At 39.1% G+C, this 26,730-nt stretch overlaps 1 protein-coding gene and 1 long non-coding RNA gene across 2 annotated transcripts; one reads left to right on the forward strand and one right to left on the reverse strand.

Moving 5' to 3' along the window:
• Window positions 1-2,955: 2,955 nt before the first annotated feature.
• On the forward strand, window positions 2,956-7,034 carry LOC138973440 (uncharacterized). The gene is made up of 4 exons (XR_011458022.1): window positions 2,956-3,092; window positions 5,525-5,607; window positions 5,941-6,034; window positions 6,589-7,034. It is a non-coding gene; the product is annotated as an uncharacterized lncRNA (long non-coding RNA).
• A 10,110-nt stretch (window positions 7,035-17,144) lies between these two features.
• On the reverse strand, window positions 17,145-22,809 carry LOC138974628 (uncharacterized). The gene is made up of 6 exons (XM_070347352.1): window positions 22,597-22,809; window positions 21,763-21,777; window positions 20,948-21,355; window positions 20,435-20,640; window positions 18,457-18,812; window positions 17,145-17,300 (listed from the first exon to the last, which is right to left on the reverse strand). Exons 1-5 carry the CDS (start codon window positions 22,807-22,809, stop codon window positions 18,710-18,712), a joined length of 945 nt encoding a protein of 314 aa, XP_070203453.1. The 3' UTR covers window positions 17,145-17,300; window positions 18,457-18,709.
• Between the last annotated feature and the right edge of the window lie 3,921 nt (window positions 22,810-26,730).

The raw sequence follows: 26,730 nt of genomic DNA on the forward strand, positions 1-26,730 counted from the left end.
TGACGTCAGCGCCTTTCGGCGATTGGTCAATGCATTTCGTATCAATGATAATGTCGGTCACGCTTGAAAATATCGCTACTTGATAAAATGTTGCTTTCCAAACTGATACAAAGAGACAGGGAGCGTAGGGTCAGTTATAAACAGTTATAGCCCCGAACAGTGAGACATAGAGAACAGTACACAAATACGAACGGAGAGACTTGGAAACTCGAGTCAGTCGTCGCTACGCTCGAGAACTCAAGTGTAATATTTGAAGTTAAAATCTCCCTCGCCTACAGTGTGACAGAATAGCTCAGTTGATAAAACGCTCGACCATGCCGGCTAGTCCTTACTTGTGTTCGATCCACTTCGACTGCAATTTCATTTTTTATTTTAGTCTGAACTCGTAATCCTTGTATTTTATTCGTTTGCTTCATTCCAAACGTTTTGGATAATGAAATGAATCGAAATAATAAAAAGTTACAAAATTATTAAGTTCTTCCAGCGGAACAATATCATCATCCCCCGAATTACCCATTCATTTTTTTAACATCGGGTTTGGTGAAAACCGATTGCCCTGTAGGCAACACCGCGACGTACAAAACATAACAAGTCGCGTAAGGCGAAAATACAACATTTAGTCAAGCTGTCGAACTCACAGAATGAAACTGAACGCAATGCAATTTTTCAGCAAGACCGTATACTCGTAGCATCGTCAGTCCAGCGCTCGTGGCAAAGGCAGTGAAATTGACAAGAAGAGCGGGGTAGTAGTTGCGCTGAGAAGGATAGCACGCTTTTCTGTACCTCTCTTCGTTTTAACTTTCTGAGCGTGTTTTTAATCCAAACATATCATATCTATAGGTTTTTGGAATCAGGAACCGACAAGGAATAAGATGAAAGTGTTTTTAAATTGATTTCGAAAATTTAATTTTGATCATAATGTTTATATTTTTAATTTTCAGAGCTTGTTTTTAATCCAAATATAACATATTTATATGTTTTTGGAATCAGAAAATGATGAAGAATAAGATGAACGTAAATTTGGATCGTTTTATAGAAAATAAAAAAAATTAAAAAATTTCGAATTGTTTATGACCAAAGTCATTAATTAATTTTTTAGCCACCTAGCTGAAATGCAATACCGAAGTCCGGCCTTTGTCGAAGATTGCTTTGCCAAAATTTCAATCAATTTGATTGAAAAATGAGGGTGTGACAGTGCCGCCTCAACTTTTACAAAAAGCCGGATATGACGTCATCAAAAGTATTTATCGAAAAAATGAATAAAACACGTCCGGGGATATCATTCCCAGGAACTCTCATGTAAAATTTCATAAAGATCGGTCCAGTAGTTTGGTCTGAATCGCTCTACACACACACACAGACAGACACACACACACACACACACACACACACACACACACACACACACACACACACACACACATACACCACGACCCTCGTCTCGATTCCCCCCTCTATGTTAAAACGAACGGAGAAAACGACGAGTCAACAAATGCTCAATTCGAAAACCCGGTGCGCGCACGTGGCAGTTATGTGGGCAGTAGAAGTCTTAGTTTTCACGCCTGTAAGTTGTAAACGTTGTGGCGGAATGGTAAGGCGTTTGCCTCCAAAGCCCGCGGTCTCGACTTCGAGTCCCTTAGGAAAAGACTTTTGTAAAACATGATTTTTCTACTTTTTACATTTAGTCAAGTTTTGACTAAATGTTTTAACATAGAGGGGGAATCGAGACGAGGGTCGTGGTGTATGTGTGTCTGTGTGTGTGTGTGTGTGTGTGTGTGTGTGTGTGTGTGTGTGTGTGTGTGTGTGTGTGTCTGTGTGTCTGTGTGTGTGTGTGTATGTGTAGAGCGATTCAGAGTATACTACTGGACCGATCTTGATGAAATTTTACAAGAGAGTTCCTGGGTATGATATCCCCAGACGATTGTTTTATTTTTTCGATAAATGTCTTTGATGACGTCATATCCGGCTTTTTGTAAAAGTTGAGGCGGCACTGTCACACCCTCATTTTTCAATCAAATTGATTGAAATTTTTGTAAAGCAATCTTCGACAAAGGCCGGACTTCGGTATTGCATTTCAGCTAGGGGGCTCAAAAATTAATTAATGACTTTGGTCATTAAAAATCTGAAAATTGTAATACTTTTATTTTTATATAAAACGATCCAAATTTACGTTCATCTTATTCTACATCATTTCCTGATTCTAAAAACATATAAATATGTTATATTTGGATTAAAAACAATCTCTAAAAATTAAAAATATCAAAAATTATGATCAAAATTAAATTTCCAAAATCGATTTAAAAACAATGTCATCTTATTCCTTGTTGGTTCCTGATTCCAAAAACATATAGATATGATATGTTTGGATTAAAAACACGCTCAGAAAGTTAAAACGAAGAGAGGCACAGAAAAGCGTGCTATGCAGCACAGCGAAACCACTACCGCGCTAAACAGGCTCGTCAGTTTCACTCTGTTTTGCACAAGCGGCGGACTACGGTCATTGTAAAAAAATGCAGTGCGTTCAGTTTCCTTCTGTGAGTTCAACAGCTTGACTAAATGTAGTAATTTCGCCTTACGCGACTTCTTTTTCTTTTCTGAACTTTATATGCTTGTATATTATTCCCAAACCCAGACCTCTGGGTTATGCGAAGGCATTTTCCTGTGTGAACGGTGACATTCCGGAACTAATTTTCGGCAAACTGAGTTGTTTGCAGCAATATATTTCTTTTTTTTTCATTCTTTCTTGAAACTGTTACAGCATGATGCAAAATTACACTATAATAGGTTATATAATACAAAAAAAAACCAAACGATCTCAGATCTCACACGCTAAAAATATGACAAAAACCAGCAGAGCGACATCAATCGCAAACCATCTAGCTTCCGGTGGTGTTATGCCGCTACGGTAAGCGCTTAGTGTGCAGACTGGAGCAGACGATACAACAAACACAGAGTAAAGCAGACGACACAGTGTTACAGCATGATCAAGGCAGCTACGATTTTATTCCCATACCACTCAAGAATCTTTACTTTCGGTTAGATTCTTCGACAGCATGGACACAGCATTCGCAGAGGTGATTGCCGTTGCAGAGGTGAGTAAATCTGACCATCAAAAGGAAAATAAGATTCATATTGGTAATACTAATGACACACTTGACAAGTCGCGTAAGGCGAAAATACAATATTTAGTCAAGTAGCTGTCGAACTCACAGAATGAAACTGAACGCAATGCCATTTTACTCGTAGCATCGTCAGGCCACCGCTCATGGCAAAGGCAGTGAAATTGACAAGAAGAGCGGGGTAGTAGTTGCGCTAAGAAGGATAGCACGCTTTTCTGTACCTCTCTTTGTTTTAACTTTCTGAGCGTGTTTTTAATCCAAACATATCATATCAATATGTTTTTGGAATCAGGAACCGACAAGGAATAAGATGAAAGTGTTTTTAAATTGATTTGGACAATTTAATTTTGATAATAATTTTTATATATTTAATTTTCAGAGCTTGTTTTTAATCCGAATATAACATATTTATATGTTTTTGGAATCAGCAAATGATGGAAAATAAGATAAACGTAAATTTGGATCGTTTTATAAATTTTTATTTTTTTTTACAATTTTCAGATTTTTAATGACCAAAGTCATTAATTAATTTTTAAGCCACTAAGCTGAAATGCAATACCGAACCCCGGGCTTCGTCGAAGATTACTTGACCAAAATTTGAACCAATTTGGTTGAAAAATGAGGGCGTGACAGTGCCGCCTCAACTTTCACGAAAAGCCGGATATGACGTCATCAAAGACATTTATCAAAAAAATGAAAAAAACGTTCGGGGATTTCATACCCAGGAACTCTCATGTCAAATTTCATAAAGATCGGTCCAGTAGTTTAGTCTGAATCGCTCTACACACACACACACACACACACACACACACACACACACACACACACGCACGCACACACGCACGCACATACACCACGACCCTCGTTTCGATTCCCCCTCGATGTTAAAATATTTAGTCAAAACTTGACTAAATATAACAAGTCGCGTAAGGCGAAAATACAATATTTAGTCAAGTAGCTGTCGAACTCACAGAATGAAACTGAACGCAATGCCATTTTACTCGTAGCATCGTCAGGCCACCGCTCATGGCAAAGGCAGTGAAATTGACAAGAAAAGCGGGGTAGTAGTTGCGCTAAGAAGGATAGCACGCTTTTCTGTACCTCTCTTTGTTTTAACTTTCTGAGCGTGTTTTCAATCCAAACATATCATATATATATGTTTTTGGAATCAGGAACCGACAAGGAATAAGATGAAAGTGTTTTTAAATTGATTTGGACAATTTAATTTTGATAATAATTTTTATATATTTAATTTTCAGAGCTTGTTTTTAATCCGAATATAACATATTTATATGTTTTTGGAATCAGCAAATGATGGAGAATAAGATAAACGTAAATTTGGATCGTTTTATAAATTTTTATTTTTTTTTACAATTTTCCGATTTTTAATGACCAAAGTCATTAATTAATTTTTAAGCCACCAAGCTGAAATGCAATACCGAAACCCGGGCTTCGTCGAAGATTACTTGACCAAAATGTGAACCAATTTGGTTGAAAAATGAGGGCGTGACAGTGCCGCCTCAACTTTCACGAAAAGCCGGATATGACGTCATCAAAGACATTTATCAAAAAAATGAAAAAAACGTTCGGGGATTTCATACCCAGAAACTCTCATGTCAAATTTCATAAAGATCGGTCCAGTAGTTTAGTCTGAATCGCTCTACATACACACACACACACACACACACACACACACGCACGCACGCACACACGCACGCACATACACCACGACCCTCGTTTCGATTCCCCCTCGATGTTAAAATATTTAGTCAAAACTTGACTAAATATAAAAAAGCATGTATCTTACAAAACTGTATGGGAGCACAGGGTTGGAAAGGCGTGGTGAAGCGATCGAATCGAATCGTCCGTCTCAGTGCACTGTCTGTATTTAATGTTTTGTATGTAAGCAGAGCTTCCAAACTAGTTAAATCCTGATGTAGTTTACAAAAAGACCTATCTCATTCCTGTTCCATTGTTCTTGTAGTTGTGATATTCTAGTGAAACTGAAAGTAAGTGTTAAAAGCAGAAAAGCCGGACTGAATCAGGTAATTGGGTTGGGAACGTTTTGCTAAAAAATCACCTGTTATTTCCCTGTGTTAATAAGCATCTCTTTGTCCAACTATATTGACACAATTTATTTTACTAGTTTGTGGTTTCAATTGAAAGTATTAATTGTTGTATTTATTTCTAGACTACAAGAACTTGCAGTTGCAGATACATTCATTCATCATTGATTGCATTTCATTGCCACAGCACAAAACACTGAATGACACATACTGATTGACGAGCATGGCAAAAGCCTTCTCGTTTTACAGTATAAGTACTGATAGTTACATGCAAGTGTGAATATCACTTTGAACACTGCCGCATTCAGTTCTTCTCATCATTGAATAATTTTGTTTCAGGAAGCAAGCACCACTTTTTTTGTCAGTTGATGAAAACCCAATAGTCAGAAGTGTGTCAAGCTCAGTGTACTATTTCACAAAAGGTGAGAATTTATTCGTTACATTTGCAACATTTATTGTTAAAAATTATTAAACATGAAGGCAGAATTTGTTTGTCTTGTGATTGTGATGCCTACAACTACACCCGCTTGTGATTTCTTACTGCAGATTTGTGTATATTTCAGTCTCATGTGGTATTTGCCATATTTTTGTGTAAACATGTGTATTTTTTCAAGACTTAGATTCTGTGATAACATAAAATACCATAACACATTTGACACCAGTGCATCATATATATTTTTGGATAATTCTCATTACGCATGATTTTTTATTGTGCCACTGTGTGTACATTTACATGTGTTTTTAAATGTCAACAGGTGACGGTTCCACTTCTGGAAGAGGTGTGCAGTGAGATTGCAGAAAATTAATGCTTGTCAGCTGATCTGCGTACCCATGTTGAAACCTTGGATTGTAAGTGTTCAGTGAAACACTGTATAAATGAATACAATTTTGTTGGAGTAGTGTTTTCGCTTTTGTTTATTATGTAAAACAATTTCAAGTTATTCAGTTACGCTTAGAATAAGCTGTCATATATATACATGACAAGTAAGCAGTGCTCCCTGTATGGCATACGTGTAATTATTGTTGATCATTCGCGTACACATTCCAGACTTGTCAATGTGCAAGTGTTCTTTTTTGATACAATGGTGTGTGTGTTTGCCTTTCTTTTAAAGTTACATGTATATACGAGGCAGGGAATTATCCCAAGATATGGACAAATAAAAATCTATTATTGCATATATACAGTGGACCACCACCCCCCCACCCCAATTTGATAATCCCTCCCTTTTATTATAGTTTTAAGACCTTATTTTGTCAGTTTGTCTGTGCATAACTTCTGTAAATTTGCCTTCATTTTAAGACTGCCTCCTTTTAAAGACCCGCTTTCTCAGATTGTTTGAGGTAATAAAAAGGGGGTTCTGTTGTATGTGTTCAAGTGTAAGACTTTGTGGTCTGTTTGACAGGTGCTGTTCTTCGGGAAAAACTTCAGGTGTTTGAGTCATGCCTTGGTCCACGAGGGAAGTTCCGGAACTCGGCCAAGGAAAAGGCTTACTCAAAGTATTTTGCATTGTACTGCGCAAGCCATGCAAGCATTACAGGGGTCACCAAGTCGACTCATGCATCAGCTTCCATTTGCCTCAGGATGTTTGAAAGGCTGGTCGAAGCAACCTATGGGGTGCAAACAGGAAGACAAAGCGAATGACCGACCGCTGCCAGTGTGCGAGGAGGAGAAGGATGTGATCAGGTATGTTGCTGGGAGTGTGGTGAAGAAACTAAAAAAGAAAGTTTGGGGCCTCAAGAAAGGTGCATACAGAGACGAGAAACTGTGCTGTTTAGAAGCACTGAGCTTCAGTGAGCTGTCAGAAAGTGATTGTGGTTCTTCAACTGACATGACAATGGTGCTTAACCGAGGAGGACTGACATTTGTCAAAGACAACATTGTGCAAATGTTCCTTGACATGGAGGGTATTTTTTGTCGGACTGTGGGTGTCGCTTGCTCTGCCAAAATGAAAGCTGATGACAAGGACTTTCTGCAACAGTGCCAAACCAATGCATGATACAGTGCCTGTGCTTTTTTATGACACAGTTTATGCATTTAACATTTCTTTGAAAGTGCAAGAAGATGTTTTTGAAAATGCTGTCCTGCTTTTTTTTTAAAATCCGAGTCCACCACAAGCTGAGGACAATGATGGACAAAGTGCAGCGCGGGTGGAAAGAGAAGAGCATGAGGAAGAGGTTGCGTACCAGTGACACTAACATTACCAAGGTGTGAGACGGGCAAAGTTAGCTACATATGCAGTTGATCATATCAATTATCATTAGTGCCAGTCCACGGATGCTCCCCCTTGTTTGTGTGCATGTGACATGTATGTGTGCAGTTTTGCATTTCAGTCTGCATGAGGTGAGCGAGAGTGATTTTTAACTGTTGGTGCTCAGTGATTTACAAGCATGTTTTCTGTTGCTATGTAAATTCTCCTGTCTTCCATTAATCCTATCCATGTGTTGCATTGTTGTGCAAGATGACTGAGTGTGTGCAAGAAACCACTTTGACCATTCACCTAAAAATTACATGAAGGAACGTCTGGGAACCTGCTGATTTGAATCAGCAAATTTTCTTGTTTTTACATTTAGTCAAGTTTTGACGACGGTCGTGGTGTATGTGTGAGTGTGTGTGTGCGTGTGTGTGTGTAGAGCGATTCAGACCAAACTACTGGACCTATCTTTATGAAATTTGACATGAGAGTTCCTGGGAATGATATCCCCGGAATTTGTTTTTCTTTTTCGATAAATACTTTTGATGACGTCATATCCGGCTTTTTGTAAAAGTTGAGGCGGCACTGTCACACCCTCATTTTTCAATCAAATTGATTGAAATTTTTGTGAAGCAATCTTCGACAAAGGCCGGACTTCGGTATTGCATTTCAGCTAGGTGGTCATTAAAAATCTGAAAATTGTAATAAATTTTTTTTAATATGAAACGATCCAAATTTACGTTCATCTTATTCTACAGCATTTCCTGATTCCAAAAACATATACATATGTTATATTTGGATTAAAAACAAGCTCTGAAAATTAAAAATATAAAAATTATGATCAAAATTCTGAAATCGATTTAAAAATAAGTTGATCTTATTCCTTGTCGGTTCCTGATTCCAAAAACATATAGATATGATATGTTTGGATTAAAAACACGCTCAGAAAGTTAAAACGAAGAGAGGTACAGAAAAGTGTGCTATGCAGCACAGCGAAACCACTACCGCGCTGAACAGGCTCGTCACTTTCACTGCCTTTTGCACTAGCGGCGGACTACGGTCATTGTGAAAAAATGCAGTGCGTTCAGTTTCATTCTGTGAGTTCCACAGCTTGACTAAATGTAGTAATTTCGCCTTACGCGACTTGTTGATTTATCCCAAAGATTTTGAGTCGTGTATTGAAAATCGAATATAGTGCGTGAGTGCCATTGAAGAGCTTTCCCACAATCCCGTATTCTATTTCTAGTACAGGATATTCCCAAGGAAAGGTCAAAGGGCATATATATATGTGTCATCGCGTGTCGACTGCTGGTTATAGTAGTTAATTACTTCTAGTATAATAGACTTCTGATAATATAGATACGATCATTTAGATAACGATTATTAGATAAGATAAGTTAGATTAATCCGGGATTTTCATAGGCAAACAGTTTTTTTTATTACATCCAGCCCTCGCTCATGAAAAAGACTTTTATAATGATTATATAATACTTATATACTGATATGAATGTTTGAAAAGTCTATAGGATAAGCGCACAAAAGCTTATACAAGTTATATATGTTTTTGTAAAGAATACACATAATAAGATGTGTGTGTGTGTGTGTGTGTGTGTGCGCGTGTGTGTGCGTGTGTGTGTGCGTGTGTGTGTGTGTATATATTTGTATGTGTGTGTGTGTGGGCGGGTGTGTGTGTTTGAGTGTGTGTGTGTGTGTGTGTGTGTGTGTGTGTGTGTGTGTGTGTGTGTGCTAGTGTTTACGTGTGTGTGTGCGTGTGTGTGTGTGCTAGTGTTTACGTGTGTGTATGTGTGTGTGTGTGTATGGGTGTGTGTGTGTATGGGTGTGGGTGTGTGTGTGGGTGTGTGTGTACCCCCGTTTCCACAGGTTTGGTTGCCTAAATCACCATAAGGCAACCATCCACACGTGGATGGCAACCTAAACTCTGGATGGCAACCTAATTGTGTGGATGGTCGCTTCATTTAACACCGTTAAATTGACTTTTTTGACGGAAAGAATGTCATAACAATGTTCAAAATGACATTCTTTCCGTCCTCTATAGGCGACGAAATAGGTCAAATTTTGTGCATTTTTTAGTGCAAAATTCTTCGATGCCGGAGCGAGTACTGCACCCAGTGCTGTTGTAGTGCAAGTGCACTAGAAAGGCACTACACCCAGTGCCGCCTCTTAGGTAACCATCCACACTTTAGGTACGTGTGTGTGTGTGTGCGTGTGTGTATATATTTGTATGTGTGTGTGTGGGCGTGGGTGTGTGTGTTTGTGTGTGTGTGTTTGTGTGTGTGTGTTTGTGTGCGTCTGAGAGAGGGGGGGGAAGGAGGGAGGGAAGGTAGCTACAGAGTGCGAGAGGGAGATGTAATTCCAGCTTTTGCAATTATTTAACTCACCACCAACATGTAGTTCTTTTTTCAGCACTGACGCCAGCTGAGTTCCACAGGCCTCACAGTCACGTGCCATGACGTCATCACGATGACCAAGTCCTTCGTGACGTAATTCACGGATGAGAGGCCCGTCAGTGTGGGGGAAGGCGTTCTGCTGGTACTCCCTCACCTGACCGTACTTGTTGATTATCTCGGACATCAGAATCTGTGGAGGTGATGGGAGGTGAAACTGAGCTAGCATGGAAAAGTATAACTTCAACCGGTCTCAGAGAGAGACAAGACAAGACAAGACAAGACAAAATCGTTATTATCGAGGGTAATAGATAAGCAAGAATATTTGCTTTTTTTGCATCCAGCCCTCGCCCTAATATAGGGTCAACAAGAGCAGAAAAAATATAATCAAAGAACTATCACATCAAACTTAACACATTATATCTGTATAGACAGATACAAATTTAAAAATAAATTGTCATACTGCATTTTAAGTAACATTTTCAATGATAAAAAGTGTCAATTTTAAACATAACTTAATCTAGATCTGAATATTATTATAATTTTGTTTAACATGCACATACATTTTAAATGAATTGATGAAACATTCAGCACATGTTTAGTGTGACATATATATTTTTTTTGAAGCTGTATGTGTTTGTTTTATGTTTAAGAAAAATAGGCAGTGAGTTCCATAGGACCGCACCTGAATAAAGAAGGCTTGATTTGAAAAGGTCAATACGTGGAATCGGTGTTATGATTTTTAGTCTGTTATAGTTCAAAATAAAATTATCACGTAATGTCTCCGGTGCATACCCTGACATCACTTTATGCATTATAACACCTTTATTATACATCAATCTTTTTTGAAATGGTAATACTTGCAAATTTTTATAATCAGATTCTGAAGGAGTGTGATTTGATAGCATAATTAGACTGGCTAAAGGTTTCAATACATTAGCACTTGCACAATCCCATACAGTGGATGCATAATCTATATTTGACAAAATGTGATTGTAAAAAAAGATCTTTCGCAAGTGAAGATAAGAAGTGTATCTTTTTTGACAACTGATTTTTTTTTAAGCAATCTTACAGATGTAATCAATATGGTCATCCCATGACAAATTATTATCAATCTTTACACCAAGTTTTATGGTGAGACACTTCTTCCAATACTTGATTTTTAATATAAAGGGGTGGAATGCTCGATAATAGATTTTGTCGTTTTTGTCTTGTGGTTATGAGCATAAATTGTGTTTTTGTATGGTTAAGAGACATATGGTTTATATATAATTTTATATATATAATTGTTTATAATTAGACATATATATATATATATATATATATATATATAAAGAGAGAGAGAGAGAGAGAAAGAGAGCGAGAGAGAGACAGAGACAGTGAGAGAAAGAGAGAGACAGACAGAGAGAGACAGAGAGAGACAGTCGGTGAGAAAGTGACAGTCAGTGAGAGAGACAGACAGATAGACAGACATTGACAGACAGACAGACACACATAACAAGAGAATGATGAAAATAATTATCAGTGGAGACAGACAGACAGTTGAACTGTCAGACGGTCGTAGGAGCAGGATGGGATACGGCGAAGGAAGCAGACGGTATGAAGAGCAAAGTAGAGGCATAGAAACAAATAGTTGTTTGATGTTTGTTTGCTGTTAAGTTTGCGCTTTTGGTGAATAAGAGTGTGCATACATCGAAAACGCCTCACTTATTGGTAGTTGATGTTTCTGTGCATGCCGATGTGGCATGCATTCACCTACTTTTTGTTATATTTAGTCAAGTTTTGACTAAATATTTTAACATCGAGGGGGAATCGAAACGAGGGTCGTGGTGTATGTGTGTGTGTGTGTGCGTGTGTGCGTGTGTGTGTGTGTGTAGAGCGATTCAGACTAAACTACTGGACCGATCTTTATGAAATTTGACATGAGAGTTCCTGGGTATGAAATCCCCGAACGTTTTTTTCATTTTTTTGATAAATGTCTTTGATGACGTCATATCCGGCTTTTCGTGAAAGTTGAGGCGGCACTGTCACGCCCTCATTTTTCAACCAAATTGGTTGAAATTTTGGTCAAGTAATCTTCGACGAAGCCCGGGGTTCGGTATTGCATTTCAGCTTGGTGGCTTAAAAATTAATTAATGACTTTGGTCATTAAAAATCTGAAAATTGTAAAAAAAAATAAAAATTTATAAAACGATCCAAATTTACGTTTATCTTATTCTCCATCATTTGCTGATTCCAAAAACATATAAATATGTTATATTCGGATTAAAAACAAGCTCTGAAAATTAAATATATAAAAATTATTATCAACATTTTTTTTTGGAAATCAATTTAAAAACACTTTCATCTTATTCCTTGTCGGTTCCTGATTCCAAAAACATATAGATATCATATGTTTGGATTAAAAACACGCTCAGAAAGTTAAAACAAAGAGAGGTACAGAAAAGCGTGCTATCCTTCTTAGCGCAACTACTACCCCGCTCTTCTTGTCAATTTCACTGCCTTTGCCATGAGCGGTGGACTGACGATGCTACGAGTATACGGTCTTGCTGAAAAATGGCAGCTACTTGACTAAATATTGTATTTTCGCCTTACGCGACTTGTTGTAATTACGTTTGCTCAAGCCATTGCACGATGTAAAAAGAAGTAAACCGTGTTTTTATTGTGGCACCTTGTTGTGACCCGTTTTGTGGAGCGTTAATATTTTTACGTGAGATTCACGTGCTCCTTGTTCAGTTGTTGTGACCTGGTTTTGGTCGGAGCGTCACAAACTGCGTCGTTTAGTTCTAGAACACCGTGAGATTCACGTGCTCTTTTCCGTGTCTTGATTTTGGGGTGAGCCCTGCGAATCTGCGTTGCAAGTTTTAGAATACGTGTGACTCACGTGTTTTTAGCTTTGTGATGTCAGCTAGTTCCTTGGTCTTCTTTCTGTTAAATATACCGTTTTAAGTTTTGAGCATGCACGGAGTGCGTGATCGGTTACTGATTGGTTGTAAAATAGTAGTTTCACCCGATTCTGTCTTAGGAATGTTGTTGGTTGGTCAATACAGTGACCTTTGAATAAATATTCCATGTTAGGTTTTTGTTTCCATAAATACCACTGCTTGACTCCTGTCTCGTCAGTCGATCTGAGGGTTTTAGGAAGTGTTTGGTTTTGATCTGTAAACGTATGAAGGTTAGCAAGTGAACCAACGGAGTGTTTCTTGTTATGTTTTAACGTCAACGTAATGTTCTTGGAGAGTTGTTTCTCAAGTGTGAATCGTTTTGTGCCCTTCGTTTGAGAGGCAACACGTTTTTGGTACTGCTGGTCAACCCACACAGCGCATAAGGTAATTTTGTTGTTACTTGTTTGTGTTGTGTTTTGGTCGCCATTTTGTAATGACTTTGTGAGTTGTTTATGTATAACGTGAGTTGAAAGTCTGACTTGTTGTAGTGTTTCTTTATTGTGTGTTCAACTGTTCTAGTGTTGTGAACGTACAGCAATGTTTTGTAGACGCTAGAAAGTCGCTAATGTTTATAATGATAACTTGTGTTTTCTGTGGTTAACGAAGTTCGAAGTGAAACGTTTTCTCCGACTTTTTCAGCCTTACGTTAAAAGAATTTAGGTAAAAGAAGCTTGCGGTCTGTGGTGATCGTTTGTAAACGGGCTTATTTCTTGTAACGTTATTGAGGGAAAGTGGATGAGTAAATATCTTGTTTGTGACTTTGATTAACGCAGGAACGTTGTCGTTAGACTTTTTTGGTATGACAGTTTGCTTTGTATTCCTGGCCTGATGAGTCAACGTTTTGTATTTTTCTGAAAGTAGCCATTCCGGTTTTAAACGTATGTATGCTAAGTTTCTTGAGTATTCCTAGTGCTTATGGTATTGTTGAACGTACGGAACGTAACTCTTTATTGTTGTTGAAGGACTAACCAACGAGTGTTTGGTATTTGTAACTTTCTTGTCTGTTTGTCTTCGCCTGTCTTGTGATTGTTTATTTTTCTTGTTTTTACTTCTCGTGTCTTAATGCATTTCATACTTTTGCCATGTCTAATAATTTGTTTTCTTTTCTCTTTTTCTTTCTGTTCATAAGTTTTTTACCGCAATACGTAGTACTGTAACTATATATATGCATTACTGATACCTAGTGTCAGATGTAAAATAATAAACCAGTACTTTTGCGCGTTATCGCTTGTAACCTGTGTTTGTCATTTCGTATGAACAATATGTAGTACCAGCCTCGGTCACGAAGGCGCGCACAGTTTCACTTTGTTTGTTTGTCAGATGACGTTTTGCTGAACATATACTCTTTTAAAGAATAGGAGTTTGAATACATCAAACACGCCTTACTTCCCGAACGACAGCAGCCGGGGAACGAAGGGGAACACTAAGGGGGAACTCCTTGAAGTACTGCGGGATCATGGTGTGAGTCACTTTGGCTGCCCACAGATGGAGGTTCTTCACACGCCTCACCAGCGTGTCACAGAACTCGCGGAACGCACTGTCAAAATATACAATGTAGAATCCAGATTATTTTGTGCTACGGAAGAAAAAGAAGAAGAAAAAGAAGAAAAGAAAAAGAAGAAGAAGAAGAAAAAGAAGAAGAAGAAGAAAAAGAAAAAGAAGAAGAAGAAGAAGAAGAAGAAGAAGAAGAAGAAGAAAAAGAAGAAGAAGAAAAAGAAGAAGAAGAACAAAAAGAAGAAAAAAAGAATAAAAAGAAGAAGAAGAAAAATAAGAAGAAGAAAAAGAAGAAGAAGAAAAAGAAGAAGAAGAAAAAGAAAAAGAAGAAGAAGAAAAAGAAGAAGAAGAAGAAGAAGAAGAACAACAACAACAACACCACCACCACCACCGCCAACACCGCCACCACCACCACCACCAACAAGTAGGGGAAGCTTTTCGCAAGACTCAATGAAAACACTCATGACGAAAAATTAAGTTAACATGCCGCCATGGAAGAAGAAAAAAGGTGATATAATTATATTGCTGCCACAAACACCTGCTAAAGAACTTGGTCCGTCAAATTAGAAAGAAATGCCTCTTACCTGCTATCCACCTCATCCACTATGACGTACAGATGATCGTCCTTAGTACGCGAGGCTAAATTATTCACCAAGTCATCCATTTGGTGAAAATGGACCTTGTGCGCCTGTGAATAGATAAATAAAAACATAAGATGTTTGATGGGTTGTTGACAGACCAGCTTTTTTGTCGGTCCGAGGGGGAGCAGTCAATAAATATGAAACAAAAGTCGATATGCCCCCTTCGGACCGACAAAAAAGCTGGTCTGACAACAAACCACTAAACATCGTTTTTGTCATCATTTTGGTAGAGCAAAAATAAGTGCAAAATCAACACAGGGAGCTTAGCTTTGAAACGCGAGTTCCGTTATTATCATACATGTTTGGGGGCCCCAGCACGTTGTTACAGTCAAAGCTGGCGTGTGAAAGCAACTTTCTGTGATTTGAGTCTATAAAATGTTGAGACAAGTGTGAGACGATGACTGTCTATTGCATTGTTGATGTTGCGCGCCTGTTGGGTTGTTTGGGGCTTTTGCACTAATAAGACGCGTGGCAATGTATGATCACGTGAGACCGCGAGACTCGAGAAAGAGCTCAGCAGTCGAGCGGAAACCTTTGTGAAGTAAACACCAAGAACTGACTTCGCTTGCTCGACTCCCTTTTATTGCGTGTGACCAGTTTGACTGAGAAGCATTCAACAACCACCCGAGCATAGAACAACAACACCACACAAGTATGTCAGGTTTGATGATGCGAAGTTCTGTAGGTTCCGATTACAGAATGGTGTGTGAAGGCAGCAACTAGTAAACGTCTTTGAGACAAGAGTGCCTGCATCTTGCATTCGAGCGATGGGATTGTCTTATTTCAAACGAGGTGATTTGCTTGCCCGGTCAGCGTTGACATCTCACAACATATCTGTTGATTATCGTGCGACAATCGAGTCGGGGGCAAGGAATAGCAGAAAGCAAAGATGAGTCTGTTTCTACTGTTACCTTTCTTTCCTGTTGCTGGTGCTTGTAATATTGTGCGGACAGATGCGACTGCGAGTGAATTTTGCCCCCAAGATTTTGTGTGGTGTGGGTATTGTTTTGCTCGTTTTATACCCACACCAAAACCTGACAACACACCCACCCCACCCTCTCCCTCCCTTACAATCCACGAACACATACACATCAATGATCAAACTCTCACCCCCTTCACTTGCAGATCACAATTCACACGTGCAACGCAGACGATCATATGACGATCATATTATTGATTAAATATTCATTGCATGGTGTGTCATAGGTCACTGTTGTTTTTACATTTAGACGAGGGCGTGGTGTGTGTGTATAACGAGATTCCGAGAAACTACTGGACCGATCTTCATGAAACTTAACATGAGAGTTCCTGAGTATGATATCTCCATCACTTTTTTCATTTTTTTGATAAATGTCTTTGATGATGTCATATCCGGATTTTTGTGAAAGTTGAGGAGGCACTGTCACGCTCTCATTTTGAAATGTTGGTCAAAAATGCAGTGCGTTTAGTTTCACGTGTCTCTCCATTACATTGTCATCGCCCTACCACCCTGCCCCTCTCAGTATTCCACCCCAACCTCTCGGTTTTATCCATGTAACCTGCTTCCTGCAACTATGGGATCCGGGGATTTATTGCATGGGGAACATGCGATTAATTTCCCAGCTGGTTGTGAAAGAAAACTCGTGAAAAGGATGACAAATACATTTATTAACCATTGATGAATGGATAGATGCATTGAACGATTGGTTGATTGATTGATTGACTGATTGATTGATTGATTAATTGATTGATTGATAGATTGATTCCGACAAAAAAGGAAATACATACAGGTGAATACTTAATTAAGCAATGAAGTTAAGTGGAAATAGAAAACGAGTTGAACGAAGAAAAAATAACACATTTAGTCAATCTGTTCAACTCACAGAATGCAACTGAACGCACTGCAGAATTTCCCAGCAAATTTGCCGATTACCCGCTGATCGCTTGAAGTGGCAATTAAGCCAGTATAGCGCAGTAGTGTAGAGTGCTTCAGAAGAAACCGCACTCTATTCTTTTTCACTTTGTGCGCCCATGTGTGAATTGAACGATATTGTTATCTCATAACTCATAACTCATAACATTTTATTGATCCAACAAAGGAAATATTAAATTGGTCATCAGCACATATAGGTCATTAATTAATAATTATAAAAGAATAAGAGAAGAAAATTCATAAAACCCATGATAACAAAAAAATATCAGTGCTGACAACAAGAGGAGCAAACAAGGGCAGCTCACTCTCAACACCCATCTCATGAGTGGTCTCTCTCGCGTATGTAGGATAATCATAAATAGTGCACTCACAAGTGAAGGGCATTTATTCTGTAAGCTGTGATACAACCAGAGTGAAGCTGCCATGCTTTCGCTGAACATGTTGACCACACAAACATCATGTCCATCTCTCAGCCACTTTTCCGCTTGGAGCATTAATATGACTGTCTTCCCCGTCCCAGGAGGTCCTGAAATGCAGAGATGTGTTTACCACTACCACCCATCTACACTGCCATCATCATATTCATTCCCATCATCATTATTTCATATGAATATTTATTGTCATTAGTGCTCATGCTTAAAAATTAGAAGGCGTTTTGTCAGTTATGTTGTTGCTTGTTTGTTTCCATAAAAACAAACTGAAGAATTTGTTAGGACAGACATAGCTATTTATAATAGCCAAATACTAGACGTATTCATAAAAATGAAGAAAAAAATGGTTCTCGACATGAAAATCAGATAGACAGACAATATATGTTTTTTGTTTTATAATGTTAGCAAATGACGTAATATGTGACAACAATATAAAAACAGATAATGTCCTGAGGACCTTCGTTGATCTTTGGAGAAACACAGCACTTGGGTATTGTTTTCCTTTCATTTCTTATTATATGATTTCAGTTAAAAATACAAATTATAACAAAGTATGACTTTATACCAAAACTGAAAAAAGGGTCTCCACGGGAGGCTATTATCTTGCTGCAAATGCAAAGGGTAATATATAGCGGTTTGATCTTTCTTTAAAGTATGGACCTGATAGTTATTGTGGCAGTCAAGGGGGAGTTTGTCTGAAAATATGTAGGACATCAAATGGAATGTCATCCTGCCACAAGCAATTTGTACACGTTTAGCTTAATTGAAAGAAGAAGAAAAAGAAGAAGAAAAAGAAGAAGAAAAAGAAGAAGAAGAAAAAGAAGAAGAAGAAAAAGAAGAAGAAAAAGAAGAAGAAGAAAAAGAAGAAGAAGAAAAAGAAGAAGAAGAAAAAGAAGAAGAAGAAGAAGAAAAAGAAGAAGAAAAAAAAGAAGAAGAAAAAGAAGAAAAAGAAGAAGAAAAAGAAGAAGAAAAAGAAAAAGAAGAAGAAAAAGAAGAAGAAGAAGAAAAAGAAGAAGAAGAAGAAGAAGAAGAAGAGGAAGAAGAGGAAGAAGAAAAAGAAGAAGAAGAAGAAGAAGAAGACGTAGGGAAGAAGGATCCGAATTCAAGAGGATATAAGAAGCCAAATCAATACCTATGTCCTCTACTATCCAAGGAAATACTATTCTATTTGATTTATCTAAGGGTCGGAGAAAAAAGAGGAAAACGCAGAGGAGTTTGAGTCGGAACAACAATAACAAGAGCAACCAATACCTGTGAGGTAGACGAGACGTTCACCAGAGTTGAGAATCTGGACCTGCCCCTGGTGCAGCACAAAGTCCATGAAGCGAGCAGCAGTCTCCGACACCCCTTCCCCCTCAGTGCGAACCACCTTGGAGGCTTTGCTCACTGCTGACGGACAGAACACCTCCACTGTTGTGGCTGGGCCTACAAATCTGAACAAGCATCGACTGATGTGCATAAAGCCTCAAATTAACGGAGGGAAGTCGACTACGCGAAGTATACTTCACGAAGCTGGCAACCCCTTCCCCTCAGTGCGAACCACCTTGGAGGCTTTGCTCACTGCTGACGGACAGAACACCTCCACTGTTGTGGCTGGGCCTGCAAATCTGAACAAGCATCGACTATTTTGCATTAGCTTCATCTCTTACTAATTTCCCATACGTTACATATTTTCCCGTCCTGCCTCTCCTCTTCTACTAAGCATGATTGTTCTCCGTCGGGAGTCTAGTACTTGGAAGAAGAGGACGCAATCTCGGGGATTTAGCCAGAGGTAGGTCTATCCATACGCGGCAGTCAGCATAATTCTGTTTGAGTTGCAGGTGAAAGAAAAGCTAGGCTCCGGATCTAGAATGTAAAGGGGATATAATTCAAGTTTAATCCTGTGTTTCAAAGTCTAACATGTAGTTTTGTTTAGCAGTTGACTCCCTGCTCATGTAAAAAAATCTACGTCACAAGTATTTGATCGACCTGTAATTGATACATGCTTGGCAGCGTTTGCTTCTGATCGCTTCGTTCAGTAGACTTATTGCTATCACGTATTGTGTTTCTACCTATATTCTACCCTGTTTTTAACACAACTTTAATAAAGAACACTTTTTTTCGGACGTACTGCAGTTCATGTGAATGTACACATACACATACATACGTCAGGATCTGAATTATATTATCTAAACATGTCCAATTCGTTGTTTATTCTGTATGCTACTCTTACACTGTGCCGAATTGCCCTTGCAAATATAATTTTCCAATAATTCGCAATGGTCGCAAGACATTCGTAAATGTTCGCAAAGAAGTCGTATTCTTAACTTGTTCTTTTTGCAAGACATTCGTAATCATCGCAATGTATTTTCGTAACGCTCGCAAGGCATTCGCAACCATTCGTCATGCCTGTCTTACACTGCATGTGCCGAATATCCTTGCGAATATGAACATGTTGTATTTGGCAAAGAAAAGACAAATTCACATGAAAAATATTGACCATTCGAAGCCTTACGAAACCTTGCGAATGTCTTACGAATGGTTGCGAGTGCTTGCGAATGTCTACCGATCATTGCGAATGCATATGCACATTTCTTGCGATTTTTTTGCTAATGTCCTACGAATGGTTGCGAGTGCTTGCAAATGTGTACCGATCATTGCGAATGCCTTGCGATCACTACGAATACCATTACGATGATTACGAATGGCTTGCGAATACTTACGAGTACGTTGCGAACAAGTAAATAATATGCCTTCCTTGCGAATATTAGGAAAACATTTACGAATGTTTTGCGACCATGTCCCGATCAGTACGAATTATTGGCGAATTCTAATCGCAAGGGCAATTCGGCACAGTGTAAGAGTAGCATTACGAACAATGCGAATTGTAAGCACTCTCAACACTCGCAAGGCCACTCGCAACGTTCGTAAAACATCCGCAAGAAATACGTATATGGATGTGTATATGCATTCGCAATGATCGGTAGAAATTCGCAAGCACTCGCAACCATTCGTAAGACATTCGCAAGGATTCGTAAGGCTTCGAATTTTCAAAATGTTGTTCTGTCCATTCGTCTCTTTTTTTTTGGCCGAATACAACATGTTCATATTCGCAAGGAAATTCAGCACAGTGTAAGACAGGCATTACCATTTATGATGAAGAAAAGACACATCACTGCTTATTTGACTATATTCTTAAATGAAAGAATCGTAATTGTCATTATTCATCAAAGACTGTTTAATCACTTACTTTGCCACAAGTTCTTCATACACATCCTTCGTCATAGCGGGGTCCTCGCGTTTGCTCGTCATTAAGGCCTTCCACCACTGATCCATTCCCTTCATGACGTCATCAGTGACCTCCCAGAAACTGTCTCTGTCTGATACTTGGTCGGACGTCAGACACAAACACACGGGGTCTTCCGTACTGGCTATGCCAAAACAAGCACACAGCTCCTGCCATAGAAAGTATATGACATTGTCAAAGGACAGAAAACCAATAAAGCACACTATCTTGTGACAATGCGTGTCGATCTGCCAACACTCTTTGAACATCCCATGTGTCTCACCAAAAACCCTTCCAGTCAAGGAAATAAACTGAACTGATTTTCGAAGGTGGCTCCGGTGTCCAGTTTAATAAAAAGTCTTTCATACTTAACTACCGTTCCTTTGGAGTTGTTGAACTGTTGGATATCAGTGAATATTTCTCATATCTTAGACCTCTTTCTGCCTAAAAACAACACACACAAATCTATGAATTTACCTTTTTGATGGCGGGGTTGTCCTTCAACACCCGCTGTAGCTGAGAAGTGGTGATGTTGGGAAGCATCAGGGTCTTGGTCACCCGAGGTTTGTTTTGCATGTCTCCAGTCACGTGCTTCAGAACGTCCTCAGACTTGTCCAGCTGTTTGATGATCCGCTTGAGTCTGCTTGCCAACGTCTTGTCCTCGCTTTCCTGGGACTCCGGCTTCCCAGTGAACCGAGTGCCCACAGACTTGATCTCAGCGGCCATCAGCCCGTAGCGTCGGTGGATGATGAGGATGTCAAAGTCTCCTCTTTCTTTGTTCTCTTTCCTCAGGTCCTGGGGTCGACGCATTTTCTTGGCTGCAGTAGCGAAGCAAGGCTCTGCCAGGTAGCTGGTGAACTGGAGCTGGGACAGGACTAACATCACCTGCGTCGCGAAGAAATAGATTCGGTGACAGAGACTTCCTATACCCCCCCCACCTCCCCACTCCCGAAGATTTTAACTTTTCAAAGGTGATCGAGATTTTACGTAAAAAGTGTGAATGGACATGCGCTTTTTAGAACGTTCCTTTTACAGAGATAAACCTAAGTGTAAATAGTTTCAAACATAGAGACTCCCGGGTGAACTGAAAAGAGAAACATACTTGCATCGATATATGTATAGTAAATGTTTCAATGGTGTGTAGATGTTTTGTTTTTTCTTGCCAGTTACCTGCTCAAATCAATACCTGACTTAGCCAATTAATAATCTTACTAACATACTATCGATAAAATCAACTATCTAACCAATTGAGTTGCGAACTAACTAACCAACAAACAAACAAATAAACTTACTTCACTGCACCTAGCCTGCAAGGAAAACATAACACAGCAGACCTGGTATGGACTTTAAAAGACATTTCCCTCTTCCTGTACACTATTCTGTAAGTTACCAAAGATCCCTCCAGACATTTTACCCGGGATAAGAGCTTCCGGCTACTTTTGCACATACCAGAAATCAGATGTCAGTTATGAACTTGACACAGAAAAACTTTCCCATTGGAAGCAGCCAAACTCTAAACTTTTGGCATGTGTCTGGTATGTGGAAGGATGCGCGTTTCCCAGATGGACGGATTTATCACGATATACATATATTGGTTAATCCACGTTCGGCGAGGGATTTATTTCCCAGAGTCAACTTTGTGCAGACTATCCTCGGTGTCCGAACACTCCCGTGTGCAGGCATGCGCATGATAAAGAACCCAAGTTCACAGCGAAAGTCTCAGGGCGTGGAAACATGAATACACGCGTGCAGGAAACAAAAACAATTAAAAATGGGTTGCGCCGTATACTGTATGGCATCTCGATTTCCCCAGGGAGAAAGCAGCCCGAATTTCCATGTGGGTAACCTCAAAGGACTATATGAATCTTATCCTGATCCTTACACAGTATAGGAACTGTTTCTTTAATGTTAACTTTGTTTGTGTGCTGCAACTCTCCCCCACACTCGTCGGCTTTTCGGTGTGTGACTATTAAGGCCGTCATTTTCCAGTTTTTTGGGGGGGAATCGAATGCGAACTGAAGCATTTTTCTTGATACGTTATGTGCTGTGTTGTGTTTTCAATGCAGCGCATGCCCATAACAGAATTACGTTGGTAATGTTGATGGTGAGTTGATTGGTTCTCTAACCTTCTCATAATCTGCGTTATCTCCGGGCGCAGATGCGCTACCTCGCCCACAGAACTTCTTGAGACAGTGAAGAATGCGCTGCTGTTCGTGATCCTCCAGCTCGTCGCTCTCGCTCACCTCGAAGGATCCTTTGTCCGCCTCTTTGACGGCTGCTCTGGGCACAGCCACTTGCTGCTGAGCGACGTGCTCCACGTCATAGTTGATGCGCTTCATGTAGACAGGGGGCACGAAATACGCCCGTGTGTCCAGATCTGGGTACCATTTGAGAACGTCTTGTCGCCATTCCTGTGACGGAAAGATTGATTGATTGATGGATGAATGAATGGATGGATAAATGGATTGATATTTGAAGGTTGATTCATTTATTTATTGATTGATTAATGGACGGACGGATGGATGGATGGATTGTTCTTTCTGAATTATCATGCAAAGATACATGTTCTAGGTAGACTTAAATACTATTCATACTTTATATCTGACCGCTCAGAGGGCGTAATTGGCAAATTTGACGAATCTGAAGAATCTGGGGAATACACTTAATCTAGACGCACACGGCACGATTTGCTCGAAAACGCACCACAAGTATGGTAATTATTTAAATCAATGTGAGTGAATGCACTTCAAGACGCTGCTTTTCTCCGGCGTTGGAAACAAAATGTAGTTCAGAAGCGGCGCATGGCGACAAGATAACCGGCGCGATCTATGACCCGGCCCCCCAGTAACCACATCACGTAAATAAAGAAGGGAATTAAATCAGTGGAAGTAACCCAAACATCACTAAGAGTGCTCTTTCTTTGTCTATTCATCGATAGTGGATTAAGCTTTTGAAACACTTACTTGCTTTGTTCAAGTAAAGACAGTCCTCCTGCACGGCAGTATTTTATATATAACACAATATCTTATAGTATAACTTTAAAAACAATCTAAGGGTATCTTTTCTTAGGTATTTTCCCTATAAAGCTAAACAAAACACGTATGTTGGATAATCCACAGTGGAAACAATCAAACAAAGGAGAAAAAATCCATTATCATCAGTGAAAACGTTAATGATGGCTGTGAACACACACACACACACACACACACACACACACACACACACACACACACACACACACACACACACACCTCTACACAACATCCTCATCCTAACACTAACATCATTTCAGTTGTTTAAAGATAGTGTACCTAAGGCGCCATTTTGGAACGTTTTCTGATGAGTTGGACATGTACACATTAAAGGGACATTCGTTTTACACAAAACTTGCCAGAAACTAAGACAAAAAAATTAAATGAATTTTAATCAGCGAGCTGTTTGCTTCGCCCAGCTCTCCTGTCAGGAGTCCGGACTTCCGGTCGTCATTATTATTTTTTTAGTCTTCAAAGATACCCATTCGTCAAAGCAGACTAAGACCGTTGGATTGAGGAAATGCGAGCTTTAGCGAGCTTTTTCATGATCTCGAATTGAGACCATTATTTTTAATATTCACTGAGACGAGGTATGTAACCTCTTTATTCCTCCTTTCTTCAGTTATTAAAAGAAAAAAGAAGTGATACCTTTTGTGAATCGGTAAGTAGAGGTTACATGCCAAGTCTCAGTGAATATTACAAATAATGGTCTAAGTTAGCGGATCATGAAAAATGCGAGCTTCAGCGAGACGAGGTATGTAACCTCTTTATTCCTCCTTTCTTCAGTTATTCAAAGAAAAATAAGTTTTTGTGCTTAAGTTTGATTGAATCCAAATCACTCAACCAGTCTACCTTCGCAGGCGAGTGATTAATGCGCGGTTGTATAGTTCCGTGAAAATCATTCAATTCTGTTAACACTTCTTGTCAGTTTCCCTGTTTTGGACTAACATCAAGTACACAGTTATGTCGTTATACTGCTGTGGCTGTAAAGGCAGATATTTTGTATTTTATTCATGTTTTGGTATCGGTAAAGAAATTGTCTCTCGTTGAATTCAGTAGCAGAGGAACTTTTGCACCAGTGTTCCGACGTTAAATACTGTATGAAATTCGATTTTCTGGGGCAAAACAGTGTTTGACACCGCTTTATGTTCTTTAAATTGGTGGCATGCGTGCATTTAGTTGCGTGTGACCTGTTTATACAATGACATATTGTTGAAAACTGACCGTCGGATTGCAGTCTTTTGTTGATGCAGCCGAAATCTGAAAGGGGAACTACTCGTGTCGCTAGACAAAGTATGAGAGTTACTTGCTATCGATGAACGATTGTGCACGGCAAATCTGAATTCAGAAAACTCGTGGATTTTATATTGAGATTCATGAGTTTAAGCCTGTAGTTGCTGGTTTAAATGCAGTATGTTTGTATTGTTTGCTCCAGAAATGTATATTTCGTACAGTAGAGTGTTCGAAACTTTTGAGTCGCAAAAAATAGATCCACAATGTGTACATTCTCTACCCATGAGCTATCGAATATTCAGGCCCGTTGTTGGGTAAGTGATTTTGGTTGTTGGGTAAGTTACCGAAAAATAACTAGCCCTACAAGTTTACAGAGAGAAAGAAGCAGAGGGGGGAATAAAAAGAAATAAATGCCTTTCAGCGCTCAGATTTTCAAAGGACTTGAATGAAGGCTTACACACCTCACCGACAGATTATAGGACGTAGTGCTGTAAACAGAATATCGAAACAAGTCCCGTGAAGCGATATCAAGACATTTAGTCAATTAGATCAACACCACAAACCAATCATCGCCGAGACTACATTCAAATAGACGGGTCACGCTCGCCGCCGCGAAGCACGCGTCCGTAGTACTTACTGAACCTATTTCCTTTCATTCTGAGGATAGTTTTAGAGTAAATATGACATATATATATCTATATATTTTTGAATTCAGGAGAAGACGAGGAATACAATGCAATCAATTTAAAATCTGTTTGCGTAAAATCGATTTTCATGACAACGTTAATGAGCAAACTCATTAATTATTTTTTAAGCCTCCAAGCTGAAATGCAATACCAAAGTCCGGGCTTCGTCGAAGATTACTTGACCAAAATTTCAACCAATTTGGTTGAAAAATGAGAGCGTGACAGTGCAGCCTCAGCTTTCACAAAAAGCCGGATATGACGTCATCAAAGACATTCATCAACAATAAAAAAAAACCCGGGTGGGGATATTATACTCAGGAACTCTCATGTAAAGTTTCATGAAAATCGGTTCGGTAGTTTTCTTTTAATCGCTGTACACACACAGGCACACACACACACACACACACACACACACACACCACACACACACACACACACACACACACACACACACACTCAACTCAACTCAACTCAACTCAACTCAACTCAACTCAACTCAACTCAATTTTATTAATCCATATGGAAATTAAATTGTAACAATACTCATTTCCAACCAAAGAATAAGAATGCATAATAAAAATAAAAACATCATAAGAAAATAAGTGAGTATGATTATTATGAGTATGATCACAGTCTCACTAACGCAAACAGTCATCCGTCAAGTCAAGTCTGCCAACACACAACTCACTCACACAACAACAATAGCAAAAGCAATACAATTTAACAAAAAACATAATTCCGACAACAAAAAGACGTCCAAGAGTCCACCTCCACATCCACGCACACACAAGGTATACAAAGCACCACATGTCGACTAGAACACCGCACATTTGAACTACGGTAATACAGTTACTAAAAATACATACATTACAGATAACCCAGCAACGGAGTACAGTAATCCTGTACAGTACGACCCTCATCTCGATTCCCCCTCTATGTTAAAACATTTAGTGAAAACTTGACTAAATGTAAAAAGATGAATACAATGGAGGAAACCCAATGTTTTCATTTTTATTTATATCAATAACTTGAGGGTTTTGCAGCTTCAAAACATTTCAACTTACTACATGTATCTCAGAATATAGCATGACTTCCATTCTTTGTCTCTGTTATTCTAGTGAGAAAATATCCAGCGATATTTCTCCGTAGGCCTAAAGTTCGGCCATGACCAAATCAAAATAACTTGCGCAGCCGCAGAAACAAGAAAAAAATAAATATTTTATGAAATGATTGGGAGCCACGCAAATTTGACCTCTTGATTCCGACCATGAACCCGCTGTTGATAATCTGGAAGGTCGTACCAGAAATG

The sequence above is a fragment of the Littorina saxatilis genome, linkage group LG8 (assembly GCF_037325665.1).
Source record: "Littorina saxatilis isolate snail1 linkage group LG8, US_GU_Lsax_2.0, whole genome shotgun sequence".
Lineage (NCBI taxonomy): Eukaryota > Metazoa > Mollusca > Gastropoda > Littorinimorpha > Littorinidae > Littorina > Littorina saxatilis.